This window comes from Vipera ursinii (assembly GCF_947247035.1).
Source record: "Vipera ursinii genome assembly, chromosome: 2".
In the NCBI taxonomy this organism is placed as follows: domain Eukaryota; kingdom Metazoa; phylum Chordata; class Lepidosauria; order Squamata; family Viperidae; genus Vipera; species Vipera ursinii.
Genome location: NC_139513.1, coordinates 16699233 through 16720282, shown reverse-complemented (window position 1 = coordinate 16720282; position 21050 = coordinate 16699233). Strand labels below are relative to the sequence as shown.

General features: G+C 46.2%; 1 protein-coding gene across 2 annotated transcripts in view; it reads left to right on the top strand.

The window, feature by feature from the left end:
* The window catches only part of LOC310635347 (uncharacterized protein), a 114314-nt gene that overhangs the window by 16768 nt on the left and 76496 nt on the right, over positions 1 to 21050 (top strand). For both annotated transcript variants that reach the window (XM_083354181.1, XM_083354178.1), the window contains one exon: positions 1283 to 5533. In XM_083354181.1, the coding sequence (XP_083210307.1) occupies positions 1962 to 3836 (1875 nt within the window). In that variant the 5' untranslated portion in view covers positions 1283 to 1961 and the 3' untranslated portion in view covers positions 3837 to 5533. Of the gene's footprint in view, positions 1 to 1282 lie in introns of those variants that run through there.

Sequence of the window (21050 nt, the reverse complement as noted above, 5' to 3'; positions counted from 1 at the left end):
CTGGCTCTCCTGCCCTTGGTCTGCCAGTCCCCCCCCCCTGTGTGTGTGTGTGTGCGTCTGTGTGTGTGTGTGTGTGTGAGAGAGAGAGAGAGAGAGCGCTGCTGCTTCCTGTGGAGATGGAGCAAAGGCAGGAGCCCCGCCCAATAGGTTTGTCAGCTTCTCCGAGAACAGCATGACGCCACTCTCTTTTTTCACACACACACACACACAGAGAGAGAGAGAGAGAGAGAGAGAGAGAGAGAGAGAGAGACTCTCGCTGCAAATGGCAGAGGACGACTGGGAGCCATAGAAGGCTGAAAGAGCTGCATGTGGCTCCAGAGCTGCGGGTTGCCAACCCCTGGTCTAGGAAGCTGAAGTCCTATTGATGAGACCAGTTTTTAAGCCAGTGGTTCATTTCTAAAATGCTCTGCTCCCTCATTGGATGTTGGCCTTTTGTTGTAAGTATAGATGAAAACACCACTTGTGCTCCTAATTCTTTAATTTTCTTCCCAAGCTGTTTGTAATCTTATTGTTTTCAGATTCATTGTTGTGTCATTGGTCCCCATATGTAGGAAAAAAAGGGGTAGCAATCCGTGGGAATGATAATTTTAGTAAGAAACTCAGCTACATGATTGATTTTTGCTACTTGGAGACAATATATCTACCTAGATAGACAGAGATAGAGCAAGGGTTCCCAACCAGGGGTGCGAGATGATATTCCAGGGGGTGCAAAAACCTGGGTTTAGAAGTTTCAAAATTATGGTGTATATGCACAATTTGTTATTTCAAACTTTTGTAACGGGTGTGAGAATATATCCGAAGCAGAGTATAGAAAAGGTTGGGAGCCACTGGGATAGAGAGTAACATAAATAGCGAGAGTAATAGAGATGGAGTAATAGAGAGTAATGTGTTATATATATATATAAATATAAAAAACATTACATTCTATAGATAGATAGATATACAGATAGATAGAAATGAGAGATTGACCCAATAATAAATTAGAGATAGAGATATAGAGGAATAGTGAGTTAATGTGAGAGAGATAGAGAGTAAGAGAGATAAATATAGATATGTGTCATCTACCCAAGCCCCCCAAAATAGAATTTTATGATTGACTCAGTATTTGAACATGAATCTAACCAATCTTCTAAATGCCAAATGAATCCTAATTAATATTAGAGGTTCAACTAGAATTTTAATGTTTTCATGGTAATATAAGGGGTTTTTTGCTGCTTTCACACATTCTGCAGCCATTTTTTTAAACAATAATGATACTAACCCATTAATATGAATCTTACAGAGAAAGCGGATGCCAAGAAGAGCAGTGTGGACAACAGAGAATGAGAAACAGAACTCAAGGAAACATTACATGAGAAGTCAAGGAGGACAGTTTTCAAATAAAGAAAAAAAATAGGAAATAGCTGGAAGTCAGTGGGAAGGAAAAGATACCTGGGATATCCAAAATGGGCAGATATTAATTAAAGCCTTTGTGGAAGGAAAGAATGGCTTGAATCAAAGAACCTCCAAATAAGGGATCAGAAATATTTTTGGCCTCCTCAAGAATCCCAAGAATATCAGTTTTGGAAAAACTCACAGAGTGCCTATTGTGGGAAAAGCATAGATTGCAGATCGCCGCTGAATATGCACGAGCGGATCCACACTATGAAAAGGCATAGGAATATTTGGAGAGCGGCAAATCTTTACTCAAAAGAGCTTCTTCATGATTCATGGAAGGACCCATACTGGAGAGAAGCTCTATCACTTCTTCCAATGCGACAAAAGTTTTAGCCTGCACACAAATCTGGTGAATACACAGGACTCACAGTAGGAAGAAACCATATGAGTGTCCAGACTGTGGGAAAAGTTTCATTTGGAATTCCAAGCTGGTGATACACCAAACTCACACAGGAGAAAAACTATATGAGTGTCTTGATTGTAGGAAAAGTTTCAGTTGGAATTCCGATTTGGTGAGATATAAGATGACTAACACTGAGGAGAAGCTCTTTGAATGTCTTGATTGTGGCAAAGGCTTCAGTCATAAGTCCAACCTGATCATACACCAGAGGAGTCACACAGGAGTGAAACCATATGAGTGTCCGGATTGTGGGAAAGGTTTCAGTCAGAATGGCAATCTAGTGAGACATCAAAGAACTCACACAGGAGAAAAACCTTATGTGTGTTCAGATTGTGGGAAAAGTTACAAATGGGATTCCACCCTGGTGAGACACCAGAGGACTCACACAGGAGAGAAACCATATCAGTGTCCAGATTGTGGGAAAGGTTTCAGGTCGAATTCCAACTTGGTGATACACCAGAGGTCTCACACTGGAGAAAAACCATATGAGTGTCCAATTTGTGGGAAAAGGTTCCAGCAGAATTCTAACCTGGTGAACCATCAGAGTATTCACACAGGAGAGAAACCATATGAGTGTCTGTATTGTGGGAAATATTTCAGTAAGAATTCCAACCTGGTGATACACCAGAGAATCCATATAGGAGAAAAACCATATGAGTGTCCAAATTGTTGCAAAAGTTTCAGTCAGAATTCCTACCTGGTGAGACATCAGAAGACTCACACAGGAGAAAAACCATATGAGTGTCTTGAATGTGGGAAAAGTTTCAGTTGTAATTCCAATTTGGTGAAACACAAGAGGACTCACACTGACGAAAAACTCTTTGAATGTCTTGATTGTGGCAAAGGCTTCAGTCATAATTCCAACCTGATCATACACCAGAGGAGTCACACAGGAGTGAAACTGTATGAGTGTCTGGATTGTGGGAAAAGTTTCAGTCAGAATGGCAATCTAGTGAGACATCAAATTACTCACACAGGAGAGAAACCATATGAGTGTCCAGATTGTGGCAAACGATTCAGTCAGAATTCCAACCGGGTTATACACCAGAGGACCCACATAGGAGAAAAACCATATGAGTGTCTGGATTGTGGGAAAAGTTTCAGTCACAATTCCTACCTGGTGAAACATCAGAAAACTCACACAGGAGAAAAACCATATGAGTGTCCTGATTGTGGGAAAGGTTTCTCTCAAAATTCTGTTCTGGTGATACACCAGAGGACTCACACAGGAGAGAAACCATACAAATGTCCAGATTGTGGGAAAGGTTTCAGGCAGAATTCCAACTTGGTGATACACCAGAGGACTCACACAGGAGAGAAACCATACAAATGTCCAGATTGTGGGAAAGGTTTCAGGCAAAATTCCAACTTGGTGATACACCAGAGGACTCACACTGGAGAAAAACCATATGAGTGTCCAGTTTGTGGGAAAAGTTTCCAGCAGAATTCTAAGCTGGTGAACCATCAGAGTATTCACACAGGAGAGAAACCATATAAGTGTCTGTATTGTGAGAAACATTTCAGCCAGAATTCCAACCTGGTGATTCACCAGAGGACCCACATAGGAGAAAAACCATATGAGTGTCTGGATTGTGGCAAATATTTCAGTCAGAATTCCTACCTGGTGAAACATCAGAAGACTCACACAGGAGAAAAACCACATGAGTGTCTTGAATGTGGGAAAAGTTTCAGTTGCAGTTCCAATTTGGAGAGACACAAGAGGACTCACACGGGAGTGAAACCATATCAGTGTCCAGATTGTGGGAAAGGTTTCAGTCATAATTCTAACCTGATCATACACCAGAGGAGTCACGCAGGAGTGAAACTGTATGAGTGTCCAGATTGTGGGAAAAGTTTCAGTCAGAATGTCAATCTAGTGAAACATCAAATTACTCACACAGAAGAAAAACCATATGAGTGTTCAGATTGTGGGAAAAGTTTCAAATGGGATTCCTCCTTGGTGAGACACCAGAGGACTCACACAGGAGGGAAACCATGAATGTCCTTATTGTGGGAAAGGATTCTCTCAAAGTTCTGTTCTGGCAATACACCAGAGGATTCACACAGGAGAGAAACCCTGTCCGTGTCCAGATTATGGGAAACGTTTCAGGCAGAATTCCAACTTGGTGATACACCAGAGGTCTCACACTGGAGAAAAAACATGAGTGTATATTGTGGGAAAAAGTTTCAATCAGATTTCCTACCTGGTGAAACACCAGAGGACTCACACAGAAGAAAAACCATATGAGTGTCTCGAATGTGGGAAAAGTTTCAATTTGGTGATACACTGGAGGACTGTCAAGAGGAGAGAGACCATATCAATGTTCGGATTGTGGGAAAGATTTTAATAGAAGATCTAGCCTTATAAATCATGTAGGATTACACATAAGGGAGTAAACATTCAAATGTCCTGATTGCAAACTGTTTCACACAAAATACTTCCCTTATCACACATAAGAAATTCCACGAGGAAAAATGTGTTGTAAGTGGAATCTTGAATTTTGTTTTCTGTCTGATCTGAGCTTCCTTTTCTCTGGCCCAGTGTGCTAGTTCTCTTTCACGGAGTAAAGTGGAACTGCCATGCTGGATGAGAGTAAAGGAGCTTACATCTCTATTAGGTACGTTTGCTACCTTGAGTTATTTCTACATAAAGGTGGGATATAAATACATACTGTACATATCTATGTATATGAATTTCTATTTGTTAATAAAATATATATGGTAACCCAATTCATGGTCGCTGGGTGGCTTGCAGCAATAACACTTTAATACAGAAACCAATAAAGGCCATATATTGCAAAATGGCAAAGTTTAAAGCCTCCACATTTAACATGTAGTTGCCCTACAAATACAGGGCACTTCTAGCAAGGTGGATGGCACTTTTGATGATTTGGGAGTCCCACAAAAGTGATTCTTGCTTTAATTAAGAAGTTAACTAGGCCTCCTGGCCTTAATAACTACGTTCATGCCTGTTGCCATTCTTGCTGAAAACTTGCAAGGAGTTAAATTGAAGAAGTTAACCGCAGGACTAGCGTCATATAAATTTGATAATTAAAGAAATGCATACACCTTCCGTGCCTGAAACAAGTTGCGGATGGGCAGCCTCAGCAGGTCCATTTCTCAGACTCATCTTTTTCCTCTGATTTACTTAAAATATTTATGCAGCCACACATATTATGACAAACTCTGGCTGGCTCACAATCAATGATTTAACATAAAAACTGTTTAAAAACCAAATGCATACAAACAAAAACCTGGTGCCAAATCAAGCGTGTGATGTGCAGGGGCCTCTTCTTATCCCAGTGCTTGGGGGATAAAAGCCTGCCATACTTCCGGGGCAGGGTCTGCAACGGAAAAGGCTCACTTCCGAGCTCCTGTCAGATGGCAATATTTAAGGGAAGAGGCTAGGAGTGTGTCCGCCCTATCTAACGTGGTAGAACAGATACATGCAAAAATAATAACGGTGGGAAAATAATGACAGATACCCTGGTGGCTCAGTGGTCAGAATGCAGTATTGCCAGCTGACACTGTCCACAGCCTGAGGTTTGATCTGACGGGGCCTTCCATCCTTCTGAGATTGGTAAAATGAGGACCCGGATTGTTGGGAAGAATATTCTTGCACTGTAAACAGACAGTGCTATAAAGCACTGGGCGGTAGGGGGTTTATATAATTCTAAGTCCTATTCCTATAGTAAATAGCTTTAAAGATGACAACCAGCATCTTCAATTGCACCTGTAAAGAAAAGAATCCAGGGCAGCTCGCACCACAAACATGGACAGCCTAAGGGCCCCCACTGCTGTGTGCGCAACTGCGTTCTTGACCAGTTGAAGTTTCTGGGTGGCTCAGGGCAGTGATCCAAACAGGTGGTGCCCGAGGCACGAGTGACCCATGTGCAAGGCCTGATCCAGCAAAGCACACAATTCGCCCAGTAGAGGAATTTCTACAAAGCCCCTCCCCCAATCAAGACCCCCTCAAGCCAGAGCCACGAGTCCAGGGGGACCTCCAGGTTGTGCACCAGCTCAGTTGAGAAAGGGGATCACACGACCCACAGGAGACTGAAACTGTCAGAGATGTGAGTCAATCGCCAAGCATCACAATTTTGATCATGTGACAAGGGGGATTTGGCAATGCATGCGAGGGAAACAGGTCACTTTTTTCAGTGCTGTTGTAACTTCAAATGGTTGATAATGACATGTTGTAAGTCCAAGACTACCTGTACCTAATTGGGTATCGTGGGACGGAGGGCATCCCTTAGCGGTTTCATGTAGATGTTAGAAAAGGAAAGGAAAAACCTTGAGTCCCAGGGCACCACAACCTGGAGGGGTCCAAGACTAGGCTCCTCTTCTCTTCTCCACACCAACTGGAACCAGGCACGGAGGTAGAAGTAGAACCGCTGTAATAAAGCGCCTCCCATTTCTAGTCCCCAAAGCTGGTCCAGAATTATCATGGTTGACAGTACTGAAACCTGATCAGAGGGCTAGGAGGGACATAATGGTTGTACCCCGTCTATCTCAAGTCCTCCGAAAGTTTCATGAGAATTGCAACTGCCGTTTTGTTGCTGTGCCCTGGGCTAAACCCAGAGCCCGAAGGGCCCAGGTGTCTTTCTCTGGGTGGCAAAGTCAGAGCTCCAATCAGAGGGCGAGCTGAAGTTCCAGGCGGCCAGCCTTTCATTGCCCGATTCAGCTGCACTGAGAAAAGATCTTGATCTGCAGCAATGCCTTGAAATCCTCTGCCAGGAAAACCTCTCCTGATTTTCTTTTGCATAGCAAACTGCTGTTGAAGGTATAAAGTGAGGTTCAAGGTGTTAGTTATGACTTACAAAGCCCTTCGTGGCATGGGTCCGGATTATCTACGGCAACACCTGCGGCCGGCGTCAACTTCCCTCCGTCCAGTGCGCTCCCACAGAGAGGGCCTCCTCAGGGTGCCGCCGATCAAAGAATGCCGATTGGTGACCCCCAGGGGGAGAACGTTCTCTGTCGGCGTGCCAGACCTTTGGAACCGCGTACCGGTTTAGCTCCGGATGGCCCCCGACCTTCGCTCCTTCCGGCGCGATCTCAAAACATTCTTTTTCGAACAAGCTGGCCTGGTCTGACGGGATGGGGTTGGGTTTTTAAAACTAGTTGTAACTTTAATATGTATTGATTTTATGGGCATGATGTTTAATGGCTTTTTAATTTTTGTATTCGATTTTTATTGTGTATTGCCCTGTTCACCGCCCTGAGTCCTTCGGGAGAAGGGCGGTATAGAAATCAAATTATTAAATTAAATTAAATTAAATTAAATAAAGTTGGCCAGAAGGGGGGAAATGACACTCCCAGCCCACTCCTGAGCTTGGAAAAGAAATATGGGTGATTCTTGGGTCGTGACAGCAATTGGCGCTTGAATTTGCATAGCTGAGGGAGGGATGGGGCACCAATAGGAAATACCGGGTTTGTTAGCTAAACGTGGAAGTAAAAGAAAATACAATCTCTGAAGAGACGAGGGGTCAAGATTCAGTCTTACAGCTTCGTTAAGTTGCAGAGGCAGGTTTTGATGAGTTCTCCTGCACACCTAATCCCCAAGAGGAAAAACCATGGATTTAAGGGAGATGCAAAAGAAACCATCAATCAAAATCTTTTCCATTATTTCCAGAAAGTGTTTAAACTCTTTTCTTTCGTCAGCAGATGGAGACAACGGAGAGAATAACAGGAACAGTGGTTTCAGGTGGAAAAAAATAGATTATGTGGAACTCATGCCTGAAAAAGTAAATAGATATAATTACCAAATTGAGAAAAAGAGGGAAATACCAGGAGGTAAGTGGGAAGGAAAAGGTCCTTTGGATAGCCAAATTGGGCAAGCATTAATTAAAGCCTTTGGGGAAGGAGAGAGTGGCTTGAATCAAAAGCGCCACCAGATAAGAGATCGGAAATATTTTTGGCCTCCACATCAATTCAAGAAAAAAAGAGGAATCTGAAAAAATGGTCCAGCTGAGGCTGCCCAGGTGCAAGTTGCCTGAGGCACTGAAGGTCTTTGCATTTCTTTATTGATCAAATTTCTATGCCCCTAACTCTGAGTTAAACTTCTCCAATTTAACTCCTTGCAAGAATGGCGTCAGGCATGAATGTACTTAGCAAGGCCAAGATGCCTGTTTAGCTTCTAATTTGAACAAAAGCAAAAAATCAACTTTTGGGGACTCCATGATCATCCAAGAGACATCACCCTTGCTAGATGTGCCCTGTATTTGAGGGCAATTACGTTAAATGCTGAGGCTTTGCATTTTGCCATTTGCAATATATGGGGTTTATTCGTTTCTGTATTAAGGTATTATTGCTGTAAACTGTGTGGAGTCACGAGTTAGTTGGGCTGCTATATACATTTTCTTATAAGTAAAAATACATACATACATACATACATGTTTATATCCCCTTTTATTATATGTAGAAAAAGGCAAAGATAATCTAATAGAGATCCAAGCTTGCTTTATCTGGGCCAGCACAGTAATTCACCTTGACTCCGTGCAAGGAAAAAACCTCACTGATCCAGAGAAAGGAAGCGGAGATCTCCTCCCTCATGGTTGATAAGACACGTTTGACTAAAAAGAGTAAGGCAAGAAATTAAATGCTTCTTTTCACAGCTGGGCTTCCAATGAGATGAGAAACAAAGTTCAAGATTCCTCTACACACATTGAATTTCACCTCTGGTGGAATTTCTTCCATCTGATAAGAGAGGAATTTTGTGTGAAACACTGTCCACAGTTTGGGCATTTGAATGGTTTCTCCTTTCTGTAACCTTACATGATTTCTAAGACTAGACCTACTAGTGAAATCTTTCTCACAATTAGGACACTCATATGGTTTCTCTCCCATGTGAGTCTTCTGGTGTATAACCAGCTTAGAATTATGTTGGAAACTTTTCCCACAATCTGGACACTCATATGGTCTTTCGCCAGTGTGAGCCCACCGGTGTATTACAAGGTGAGATTTCTGTCTAAAACTATTCCCACAATCCAGAGACGTATATGGTGTATCACCATCTTGCAATTATTTTTTCCACAAAAAAGGCAGCATGTCGGGCATTTGCAACACTAATATTGCATGTATGAGTAGGCCAAAAATATTTCTATTTTTTCTATTGTCTGGTGGTGTTTTGATTCAAGACACATTTTCCTTCCTCAAAGGCTTTCATGAATTACTTTTGCTATCCAAAGGATCTTTTCCCTCCCACTGATATCCAGCTATTTTTACCTTTAGACGCAATATTTTGTGTTCCACATAGTCTATTTTTCCACTTCAAAACTGTTTTTGTGTCATTCTCTCCCTTGTATCTCCTGTTGAAGAAAGAGGAGGGTTTTAACACATTCTGGAAGAATTAGAAAAGATTTTGACTGATGGTTTGTGCTGCTTCTCATTGTCTGTTATCCAGAGTACTTCTCTTGGCATCCTCTTTCTCTATAAGATTCATATTAATAGACTAGTTTCATTATTGTTGAAAGAATGGCTGCAGAACCTGTGAAAGTAGCAAAAAAACAACAACCAATAACTTTTTCCAGGTTACTGTGAATAAAGCTAACATATCACCATGCTAGTTCAATCATTAACATTAATTATAATTCGTTAGGCACATAGAAGACTAGCAAGATCCAAGTTCCAATATTCACTCCTACATCCAAAGATGAAATTCTTTTTTTTGGCTTGGATAAATCACAAATGTATTAGCATTGCAAATTATTATAAAATATATCTGAAAATACTAAGGATTATACAGATACACGTATATGCACACAGAAATACACACCTATGAACTGATGTATGTAAAAAATTTTTAGGAAGGTGGGAGACACACTAATAAATAAAATAGGGTCCAAATCCTATAAAACGTTGAAAGAAATCATCCCTTTTGCCCAAGAAACTCCTCACATGTCAATAAAATCTCAAGGAATCGAGTGTTACGTGAAGACGGAGGGAACTGGGCGGCTAAGAAATACGAAAAACAAAAATTGCTTAAATCTTTGTAAGCCGCCCTGAGTCTTCGGAGAAGGGCGGGATATAAATGGAATTTTTAAAAAAATGGCAGCAGTTTTCAATCATGCGGCAGAGGGATAATAACATTCGGGGAGAGAAAGAATATGCAGCAGCAGCAGCCATATTTCGGCTTCGTCCCTTCGCTGCTTCCACACCGCGGAGGAAACCAAACAGCCCGACTTGCTCCCGGCTTCTCCCCCGACCTGCCCTCCATTCAACTCCCAGAAGCCCTTTCGACCCTCGAGACAGCGGAAGAGGCTCCGCCGACGCCATCATCCTCCCGTGGGAGAGCCGGATAAGGAGGTTCCGCACGCTTCCACCTCCTCTCTAGCAATCCAACGCTCTATCGTTTCAATTCGTTCCAGCTCAACCTCTTTCCCTCCAGTACGATATTAGCACTAATCGATGTCGCTGTTATACTCTGTTCTCCATTTTCTTGGCACGCGTGTTGCCGATTTGTAGCGCGCCATCTAGCGACATAACGCTGAAAATCACTCTCGTCCTATCTCTACCGTTAAGCATTTGCAAGATGTTCTCACTGATGATAATAATAAACCTTTATTGTCAAAGTACAACATATGTACATTGAGATTAGCTGAGCCTCCCCCCCCCAGCTCTCTCCCCCCAACACACAGTGACAACAAACCCACCATCCCACCACACTATGTGAACCAACTACACCACACCGGCCTCCCAAGTCAATTCTGCATAGGTTCACAGAGATTATGTCCCATTTAAAAGCCTAACAGCCCATAGATAAAAGCTATTTTTCAGCCTGTTGGTACGGCTGGCTATATTCCTATACGGCTGGCTATATTCCTATATCTCCTACCGAATCTTCCTCACTCTTCCAAGGCAACGAGCCCTGGCGATGTCATCCAGTGGTGTCAGGGAACAGCCCACAATGTCTTGTGCTGTGCTCACTACCCTCTGTAATACTTTCCTATCCGCGGCTGTCAGACCAGCATACCAAACCACAATGCCATACGAGAGGACGCTCTCTATAGTAGACCGGGCTTCTGTATATGTCATCAAGTCGACTGGTATTCCACTCCCACCGAGCACCTATTCCAAACCTTTAATTTCAGGCCTCCCCAAAATGGAGTCATTGTCCCTCTTCCTGCAACGAAACCAAGGCATCTTCCTTGGGGGCTGGAGAAAATGGTTCCAGCCAGTTTTTCATTTTCTTGGGGGGTGGAAGAGAACTCCTTGAAACCTCCCTCTGCCGCTTAGTGAAGCTGTAAGGGCTGTTTTGCGCTCCTGGCCGCTTTCCTTCATGACCAGAGACAAGCTCGCCTGACCAGTAACCAGCCAAGACACAGTGAAGGCCTTTTGTTTCATTTATTGCAATAAGCGGGGAGAGAAGCTATCAAAACTTGGTTGTCTCCAAAGTTTCAACCCAAAATATTCCCATTTTTATAGATCCCTGGCCCTGGCCGCACGTCCCTCCTCTTTCCCCATTGGCTGAGGTACTATGAGGTTACACACTTTCCGACCGCCTCCTACATATTTCCTGCTACATACTAAATCATACATCCCATGTACATTAAAATTAAGAGAGAATTTACGCAAAGTGTGTCAGTTAATATTAATCAACTAATTGCACATGCGCAGTTGCTTGAGTTCTAGCCCCCTTTTCGTGACCTCTTAAGAAACAAATAGGTTCTTTCCTGTTTTGCTAGTTACCTTCTCTTCATACGTTTTCATAGCTTGTCTTCTTCCTTTCCCACTCTTAAGACCCAGCTAATTTTTGCCTACGTGTTTCACTTAGCATCCTTTCTTTGTGCTCTCCTTTCCTGGTTTTCATCTTGTGCATTCACCTAGTAAATTTCCACTGCAGCATATTCAGTTTTAAATTTCAATATTAAAATTTTTGAAGACCTTTCATTTACTTCTATCAGGGCGAAGCTTGATAGTACTTAACTTCATAAGATTAGTCAGGTGCCGCTCCCTAAAAGTTCATGAAGTTCTTTTTTGTCTAAACGGTTGCCAGCTTCGTCCTATTAATAGAACAATGAAACGTAGGAGACACCCGGAAGCTCACAGGGGGATTGCCTCTGAACCACTTCTGGACGGGAGCTAGATATGATCTTCCTGTCTGTATTATTGGTGAGTTTAAATCTTGCCAGGCGGCAGAATTGCTCAGAGCAGCCTTCCCACCTTCCAGCCACATTATTCCCAAGCAGCTTGAGCAAAAACACTTGGTGGAAACCAGTTTGCAGGAAGCTGGTCCAAAAATTCCTGTTCTCCATGCTGTGATCAAATCAGAAAGTACTACAAGAAAAAGCTGCACATCTTTATGAAACCATGTTATTCGTTTTTATTGTCATTTCCTCCCCATAAAAGATTTCAGTTTGCATTTCAATTGAACTGTACAGTTTATAGAATATATGAAAGGTGGGGAAAGAATTCCTAGTTGATCTATCTATCTTTCCCCCCCCCCTACATCTCAAAAACGTGGCATTTTACAATGGGTGTATAGACTTTTTATATCCACAGTGTAACTGGAGGTTTTGGGGATTATATAGATGCAGATATATACAGAGAGAAATACAACTCCTATATGTTGAAAATCCATGTGTTCTCAGCCTGCAAATTGTCCCAAAATGGTTACTGTCAAGCCTTCTGAGCTAATTTTAGAGAAGTGGGGGCTTTAACTGATAAAATGATGCCTAAAGCCTCTGCAAGATTTGAAGCACCAGTTTTGCCCATGAAAATCCTCAGCTCCAAGTCAGGGCAAAAAATATTGTCCACAACCCCTCTGATGACATCCACGTTCAAGTAGTCCTCACTTACTGACCACAATTGGGATTGGCATCTGTGTCACTAAGAAGCCTGATGGTTAAGCATGAAGGCATATGACAGTGCCTCCTTTTATCTGCTCCTCTGCCATTGTTGAATCTTATCACTCTGGGTTGTTAAAGGCAATTTCATGTGACTGGCAACGTCTTGCTGGCATCCCTTTGTCAGAAACTGGCTGGAAAGATCACAAATGGGATCATAAATGTGCATCGGTTGGCAACCCCTGAATTGGTGCAACTCTTTTTCCTTCACCTTCAGAACCACAGGAAGTGCCGTCACTGAAGAAGTGCCACGATCGCCACAAATAGGTGGAAGAGGTTTATGTGTGCTTTTACGGTACTGTAATAATTTTGAAGGCTCAGTGAACAAATCATAAGCGAGGACTGCCTGTATAACTGAACCTCAAAAAAGGTCTCAATGGCTTTTTTTTTAACGTGCTGGCTTAAGCACAGTTGAACCTGGTTAATACCCTGATGGGGCTCCAATAGGAAATACCGTGCTTCTTAGCTAAACATGGAAGGAAAAGAAGGTAGAAACCCAGAAGAGGCCAGTGGGAGATCACTCTCATTTGGTTGCCAAGAAAGCAACATGTCCATAAAACCCCAAAAATCAAAATTAACTTGAAGTAGAAAACTGAGGGCACCGGTTTTCAAGACTACAGCACCAGCGGAATAAAATCGGAGCTAGAAAGGAATATTTAGCAGCTGAGTTCCTTCTCTGCTTTTACACAGTGGAGAAAACCAGGCAGCCCTGCTTGCTCCCGGCTTCTTCTCCGACATGATCTCAGCTCACCTTCCAGCCACGGCTTCGACACGGGGGAAAAACACACGTGACACCCTCCACGACTCCGTCCTCCCATGGAAGAGCCAGGAGTGGCCGTCCCTGCGATACCCAAAAGACCGACTAGGCTTAGATCGCCCTGGAGAAAAGTTATGACTGTGGTCGCCAAGAGTGAAAAACGTCACTTAATTAAACAATCTGAGAAATTCTAAATATTGAGACAGAATGAGCCTAAATTCAGCCTCACGTCACTAGGCGGAGCTCTAACACAACAACAGCGCCTGCAGAACTGTCAATCTAAAAGCGGCATCCGGGGTGGCTGAGATAGACATCCCACCGGAAGGGGCGCAGGTGAGCTGAAGGGAGTTAAAACCATCGAGTACTGCTAGAAAGGCTGCCGAGGAGAGGCAAAGAGGAGAGAAACTTCCTCTTCCGGCTCATCGATGGGAGGATGGATGCATGGCGGGCGCCTCTCGTGCTCTTCCCGGGACTAAAGCATCAGCTGGACGGTGAGTGGAGGGCAGGTCGGAGGAGAAGCCGGAAGCAAGCAGGGCTGCCTGGTTTCCTCCACGGTGTAAAAGCAGAGAAGCATCTAGGGCAGAAGCATGTCGGCTGCTTCTTTCTCTCGCCAAATGTTATCACTACTTATGCTGTATAATTCAAAACTTCTGCCTGTAATTTTGTGCTAGGAAATGGGGGAAAGTAACATTTAAAGGCCTGGAGGCTGAAACCTTCGAAGAACTGTTGCAGGATTTGGGTTTGGCCGGTCTAGAGAAAAGGAGGATTTTTTTGGGGGGGGGGAGAGATGATAGCAGTATTCCAGTATTGGAGGGGATCCGTTTATTTTCTAAAGCACCAGAAATCAGAATAAGAAACAATGGGTGGAAACTAATCAAGAAGAGAAGCAACCTGGAATTAAGGAGACATTTCCTAACAGCGAGAAGTCGTAGTGGAACAGCTTGCCTTAAGAGGTTGGGGGTGCTTGGACATGTGATAAAGTAAATATTTGACTAGGATTCATATTTTAATGCAGAAAATTCTTGCACATAAATATTAAACCAGAATTCTTCCTTCTGGGCCTAATGTAAAAAGACTTGGAAACAAAATTTGAAACTCTGATCTTATATATGGTGACTGCACCAAGACTGACATATGATGCACAAACATGGAAGGGTGTTCGAATCCCACCATGGACGAATGGCTACAAAACTGATGGAATTAGCAGAGTTGACTCAATTGACTGTTTGGATAAAAGAAAAGAACATAAGTACTTTTGTTTCTACTTGGAAGCCGCTTCTGGACTTTGTCCTTGAGGTGTTAGGAAGTGATATCATGATTTTGGGTTTTACTGATGACTGATTTTTTTGATACAGAAACGGCTAGTGATACTATTGGAGCAGGGGTGTCAGACTCAATTTCATTGAGGGCCGCATCAGCATTGCAGTTGCCCTCGGTGGGTCGGGGGTGTGTGGCCAGGGTGGGCACGGTCTATTGGGTGGGCATGGCTGGAGTGCATGTGGCCTACTGGGTGGGCATGGCCAGCTCTACATCTTTCACGTCAAGGGTGCCTATGGGGGCCTGGGCAGGAGTGGGACAGATCTGAGGGTTTCTGGCAGAAGGAGATGGGATCGGGGCAAGTGCCAAGGCATGGTCCACTGGAGGAGCCTCACTGTTCCTCTCAGGTCATGCAGGGGGGGAGGGGGGGCTGGACAGTGGCACGGAGGTCAAATGGCAAGCCCAGCCCTCAAGCACCTATGGCACTAAGCCCAGCTCCAGTTCCCCAACGGGGCGCCCAGCTACACTTACCACCTCCTCCTCAAGGCTGCTGCTGCTGTGCTTGCTCTCCTTAGCCAGGTTGCTCATGATGGGTACGAGGGCGAAGTCAAGACGGAGGCCCGCTCCCTCTCCATGTGAGGAGACCTGGGTTTGTATCCAAAGTTTCCTTAGCAATAGGATGGGAGACCCTCCAGGATAGACCAGGAGGAGGGGGCAAGGGGATAGTGAAAGGGCAGAAGGAAAGAACTAAGGCAGGACTTTAATTTTAATTTAATTTAATTTAATAATATTTATATACCGCCCTTCTCCCTGAGTACTCAGGGCGGTTCACAGGGCAGAATAAAATACTAAATACAAACATTAAAACAAGATTAAATAATTGCCCATATTAAAACAGTTGGAATAAAATTCTAAAACACCTAGTTAAAATTAAAGCACAAAATTAAAAAACCCCACCAATCCCCATCAGGCTAGGCCGGCTTGAACAAACAGAAACGTCTTGAGATCGCGACGAAAGGAGCGAAGATCGGGCGCCATCCGGAGCTCTACCGGTAGCTGGTTCCACAACTCCGGAGCGCCCACAGAGAAGGATCTCCCCCTGGGGGCCACCAATCGACATTCTCTGATCGGTGGCACCCTGAGGAGGCCCTCTCTGTGGGAACGCACAGGGCGCAGGGAGCTTGATGCCGGCAGCAGATGTTCCCTAAGGTACTCCGGCCCCATGCCATGAAGGGCTTTAAACACTGTTACCAGTACCTTGAATCTCACCCGGAAGACAACTGGCAACCAATGCAGCTCACGGAGCAGCGGTGTAACGTGGGAGTATCGGGAGACTCCCAACACAACTCTCGCGGCTGCATTCTGTACCAGTTGGAGCTTCCGGGTGGTCCTCAAGGGCAGCCCCATGTAGAGAGCGTTGCAGTAGTCCAGACGAGAGGACACGAGCGCATGAGTGACCGTGCATAAATCATCCCGGCTAAGATAGGGCCGCAACTGGCGCACCAGGCGAACCTGGGCGAAGGCCCCCCTAGTCACAGCTCCTATATGATCTTCCAAAGTGAGCCGTGAATCTAGGAGGACTCCCAAGTTGCGAGCCCTATCTACGGGGGGTAATAATTCACCCCCCATAGCCAGAGGTGGAACATCCGAATAAACCCGGGATGAAGGTATGCAAAGCCACTCAGTCTTGTCGGGGTTGAGCTGGAGTCTGTTCCTCCCCATCCAGACCCGAACCGCCTCCAGGCACCGGGACATCACGTTGAGGGCATCACTGGGGTGGTTTGGGGTCGAAAGGAAAAGTTGGGTATCATCAGCATACTGATGATACCCAACTCCAAAGCCACGAATGATCTCACCCAGCGGTTTCATGTAGATGTTGAACAGGAGAGGCGAGAGGACCGACCCCTGAGGAACTCCACAAATGAGAGACCTCGCGGTCGACCTCTGTCCTCCTGCCAACACCGACTGCGAACGTCCCTGGAGATAGGAGGAGAACCACTGTAAAACTGTGCCTCCCACTCCCAATCCCCTGAGACGCCGCAGCAAGATACCATGGTCGATGGTATCGAAAGCCGCCGAGAGGTCTAATAGGACTAGGACAGAGGAATATCCCCTGTCCCGAGCCCTCCAGAGATCATTCACCAGCGCGACCAATGCCGTCTCCGTGCTGTGCCCGGGCCTGAAACCCGATTGGTACGGGTCTAGATAATCCGCTTCATCCAGGACCAGAGGGAGCTGATGCGCCACCACACTCTCAACAACCTTCGCAAGAAAGCGAAGGTTGGAGACAGGACGAAAGTTGTTTAATACAGCTGGGTCCAAGGCAGGCTTCTTGAGGAGGGGCCTCACCACCGCCTCTTTCAAGACGGCGGGGAAGCTACCCTCACTCAAAGAAGCCGATATAACTGCCTGGAACCAGCTGCGTGTCCTCTCCCGGGCTGCATAAACCAGCCAGGAAGGGCACGGGTCCAATAAACACGTGGTGGTGCTCAGCCTCCCCATGATCCTGTCCACTTCCTCCGGAGTCACAGAATCAAACTCCTCCCAGATGATATCGACAAGACCGCCAGTGTCCTGATCGTCAGACTCTGCCCAGTCAGAGTCCAGACCGGTCCGAATCCGAGCGATTTTGTCCGACAGATGTTGGTTAAACTCCTCGGCACGACCCTGCAAGGGATCCTCCCTCACCTCCTGATTTAGGAGGGAGCGAGTCACCCTAAACAGGGCGGCCGGGCAATTATCTGCGGACGCGATAAGGGTGGCGAAGTGGTTAGACCTCGCCTCCCTTATCGCAGCGAGATAAGACCTAATGTAGGCTCTTAGTCGCAATCGGTCGGATTCGGATCGGCTGGACCTCCAACCGCTCTCTAGGCCCCGTCTCCGACGCTTCATCTCCCGAAGCTCCGCAGAGAACCATGGAGCTCGACGGGATCTGCACCGGGTCAGGGGCCGCAAGGGTACAACTCGGTCAAGAGCCTCAGTGGCCGTCCTTTCCCAGGCTTCCACTAAGGCATCTGCCGAGCTGTGAGCAAGGGAGGCAGGTGGGGACCCCAGCGCTGCCTGGAACCTCTGGGGATCCATTAAGCGTCTGGGGCGGTACCATTTAATTGGTTCCAAACACCCACGGCGGGGGGTGGCAAAACGGAAGACCAGCCGCAGGAGATGATGATCGGTCCATGACAGGGGCATAATAATTGGAGAGCCCCCACCAAGATCATCTAACCACCGTCCAGATAAGAAAACTAGGTCAAGGGTGTGGCCTCCCTCATGAGTCGGTCCCGAAATTACTTGCGTCAGGTCCATGGCCGTCATGGAAGCCATGAACTCCCGAGCCAACTCAGATGATCCTCCCAGCGATGGTAGATTGAAGTCCCCCAAAACTATAAGTTTCGGGAACTCAACCACCAGCCCAGAGAGGACATCGAGCAGCTCAGGCAGGGCTGCTGCTGCGTGACTAGGTGAAAGGTACACCAGCAGCAAGCCCAACTGCGCACCAGAGCCGCATCTCAAAAAGAGAGACTCACACCCGACTATCTGAGGAACAGTGGCCTCCCGCGGACACAAGGTCTCCCTCATAACAACAGCCACACCCCCACCCCTACCCTGAGCCCGAGGCCGGTGCAGCACCCGGAAACCTGGTGGGCAAAGGTCAACCAGAGGAATCCCGCCCTCTGGGCCCAACCAAGTCTCCGTGATGCAAGCCAGGTCCGCCTGCTCACCCTCGACCAGATCACGAACGAGAGGAGCCTTATTAGAGACGGACCTGGCGTTCAAATACACCAGCCGGAGCTCAGGGGGCTGCACACCCTCACTCCCGGGACCTTGGGGTAGAGCCAGAGGGTCGGAGTGCCCCACCGCTTGTAAGCAGCGGAGAGGCCTTCCCTGAGATCGATACGGCCCTCTGCTCCTCCATCTGCTGCCATTCCCTGATGTCGTGGGAATAGGTAGCCCCACGACCCGCCCTGGAGCCCCGGAGGTGACCGACCCCCGCTCCTCCCCCCTGCGATCCCCATCGGCCCTAGCCAGAACAGCGGTAGTTGGATAGCCCCCCTTATCCAAACAACCAAAAGAACCCTCCCGCCTCCCTAACCCCCTAAAAAATTTTGAAAGAAAAATAATCAGGGGCCTCTTATTAGGTCTACGTCGAAGGCCCCTACCCGTGCCCAGCCAACTCTCAGGGTCCCAATAAATGGGCCCTTCCTCGAGGTTATAATCGGCTGGCAAGGCGGGTCGCACCCAGGAGGGGGGAGCACCCCTGAGGGCGCACAAGTCCGTGGAAGAATATTTAAAAGAAGGCATAAATAGCAGTCCGGATCGCAGGCAGTCCATAGATGATAGTCCATGAGGAGGATCTATTCGGAAAGGGAGTCCCAGGCCTCCGTCCAGCCGCTGCCACTCAGCTGGATAAGCCCCCCGGGCAGGCCTACCACCGTCCTCTCACTACGGCCACAGAGCCAATTCTCGGGGGGGGGGGATGGAAGTCTGGAGCAACCCCACTGGGTATGGCCTGCCCCATAGAGCTCTCACCTCTAGGGGCAGCAGATGTAAATTCGGCCATCCTCTCACAATGGCCAATACCCAGAGTTCTCTGTCCTTTGGGGTACTTCCCTCAGACCCTCCCCTTCCCTCCCTCCCTCCCTCCCTCCCTTCCTTCCTTCCTTCCTTCCTTCCTTCCTTCCTTCCTTCCTTCCTTCCTTCCTTCCTTCCTTCCTAGAACAGAGTGGTGGGAAAATATTTGAGATGAGGGAGGAAGAAAAAAAGGCGAGAAACGCAGCTGGGGAAGTGTCATCCTTCATGAGGAATGGAGAAATGCACCATTGTCTGGAAGTGGCCAGCACATGGCCCTTACCTGCTTCACATATCCGGCTTGGTGGGCTCTGGGGGAGGGGATGCGATGAGCAGCACGAGAGTCGATGTTACCTGCACAATGCTGCCCAGCCCCCAGCCTGCCTAGTTTTCGCAGGCAGCAGGGCACCCTCCTCACAGTGCGGAGAGGCTGAGCCGGGTGGCACGAATATGAAGAGAAGCGCAATGCTGCCCAGCCCCTAGCCTGCCCAAAGTAGGCAGGGCCATGTGCTGGCCACTGGTGCATTTCTTCATTCCTCACAAAGGGTGATACCTCCCCAGCGTGCGCCCAGGGGGCAGTGCCAACGTGGCAGGGGCCGGTCCCTCACTCTTTCCAGACAGCCTTGTGGAGCTAAGAATGAATATATTTCAGCATAGATGACCACCACTAAATTGTACATTGGCTCCCGGCAAGCCAGGGCCAAGGCAGCGGGGGCCATTCCCTCACTGTTTCTAGGATGGCTTTCTTGGGCCACATGAAACCACTTCGTCAGCCGGATCCGGCCCCTGGGCCTTGTGTTTGACATGTTGGTACTAGAGGAATATAAAAAGTTGAGATTAGATGTGCATGCCTTCTTTTACTGCAACAGAGGGAGTTAGAGTTCACTGCCATTTTTTCTTTCTCCCCCCCTCTCTTTTCCACACTTTTCTTTTTCCCCTTCCCCCGCCGTTGTTCCTTGCTATTCGCTTTTGCATTTTCATATGTTATAAGTGAATAAAATTATTTAACTAAGAAAAAGAAAGTTATGAGTGCTTCATCACTGGAGGCTTTTAAGAAAAGATTGAAAGCCAATTGTCTGAAATGGTATAGGGCAGGGGTAGGCACCCTCGGCCCTTTTATGACTCATGGACTTCAACTCCCAGAATTCCAGAGCCAGCACAGCTGACTCAGGAATTATGGGATTTGAAGTCCATGAGTCATAAAAGAGCCGAGGTTGCCTACCCCTGGTATAGGGTCTCCAGCTTGAGCAGGGGGTTGGCCTGGAAGACCTACAAGGTCCTTTTCCAGCTCTATTCTGATTGATATACGGATGCATATACACACAGAAATACATAAATTGATAGGTGTCTATTTCTGTGAGAATATGTGTACGTATATCTATCCAAGCCAAAAAGAATTTTATAATTGAATCAATATTTGAACTTGAATAGTCCTAGTCTTTTATATGCCAAATATATGATTAAAAAATGTTAGTTAAACTAAAATTTTGATGTTTTCATGGTAATATTTGGGTTTGTTGGGGGTTTTTTGGCTGGGGGGGGGGTTGCTGCTTTTACATGTCCTGCAGCCATTTGTAGAACAATAATGAAACTAAGGCATTAATGTGAATCTTACAGACAAAGAGGATGCCAAGAAGAGCACTTTGGACAACGGAGAATGAGAAGCAGCATTAAATGCAAAACAAACCATCAATCAAAATCTTGCCCAGTTCCTCCAGAAAATGTAACAACTCTTCTCCTTCCTCAACAGATGAGAGACAAGGGAGAGAAAATCAAGAATAAAGTTTTC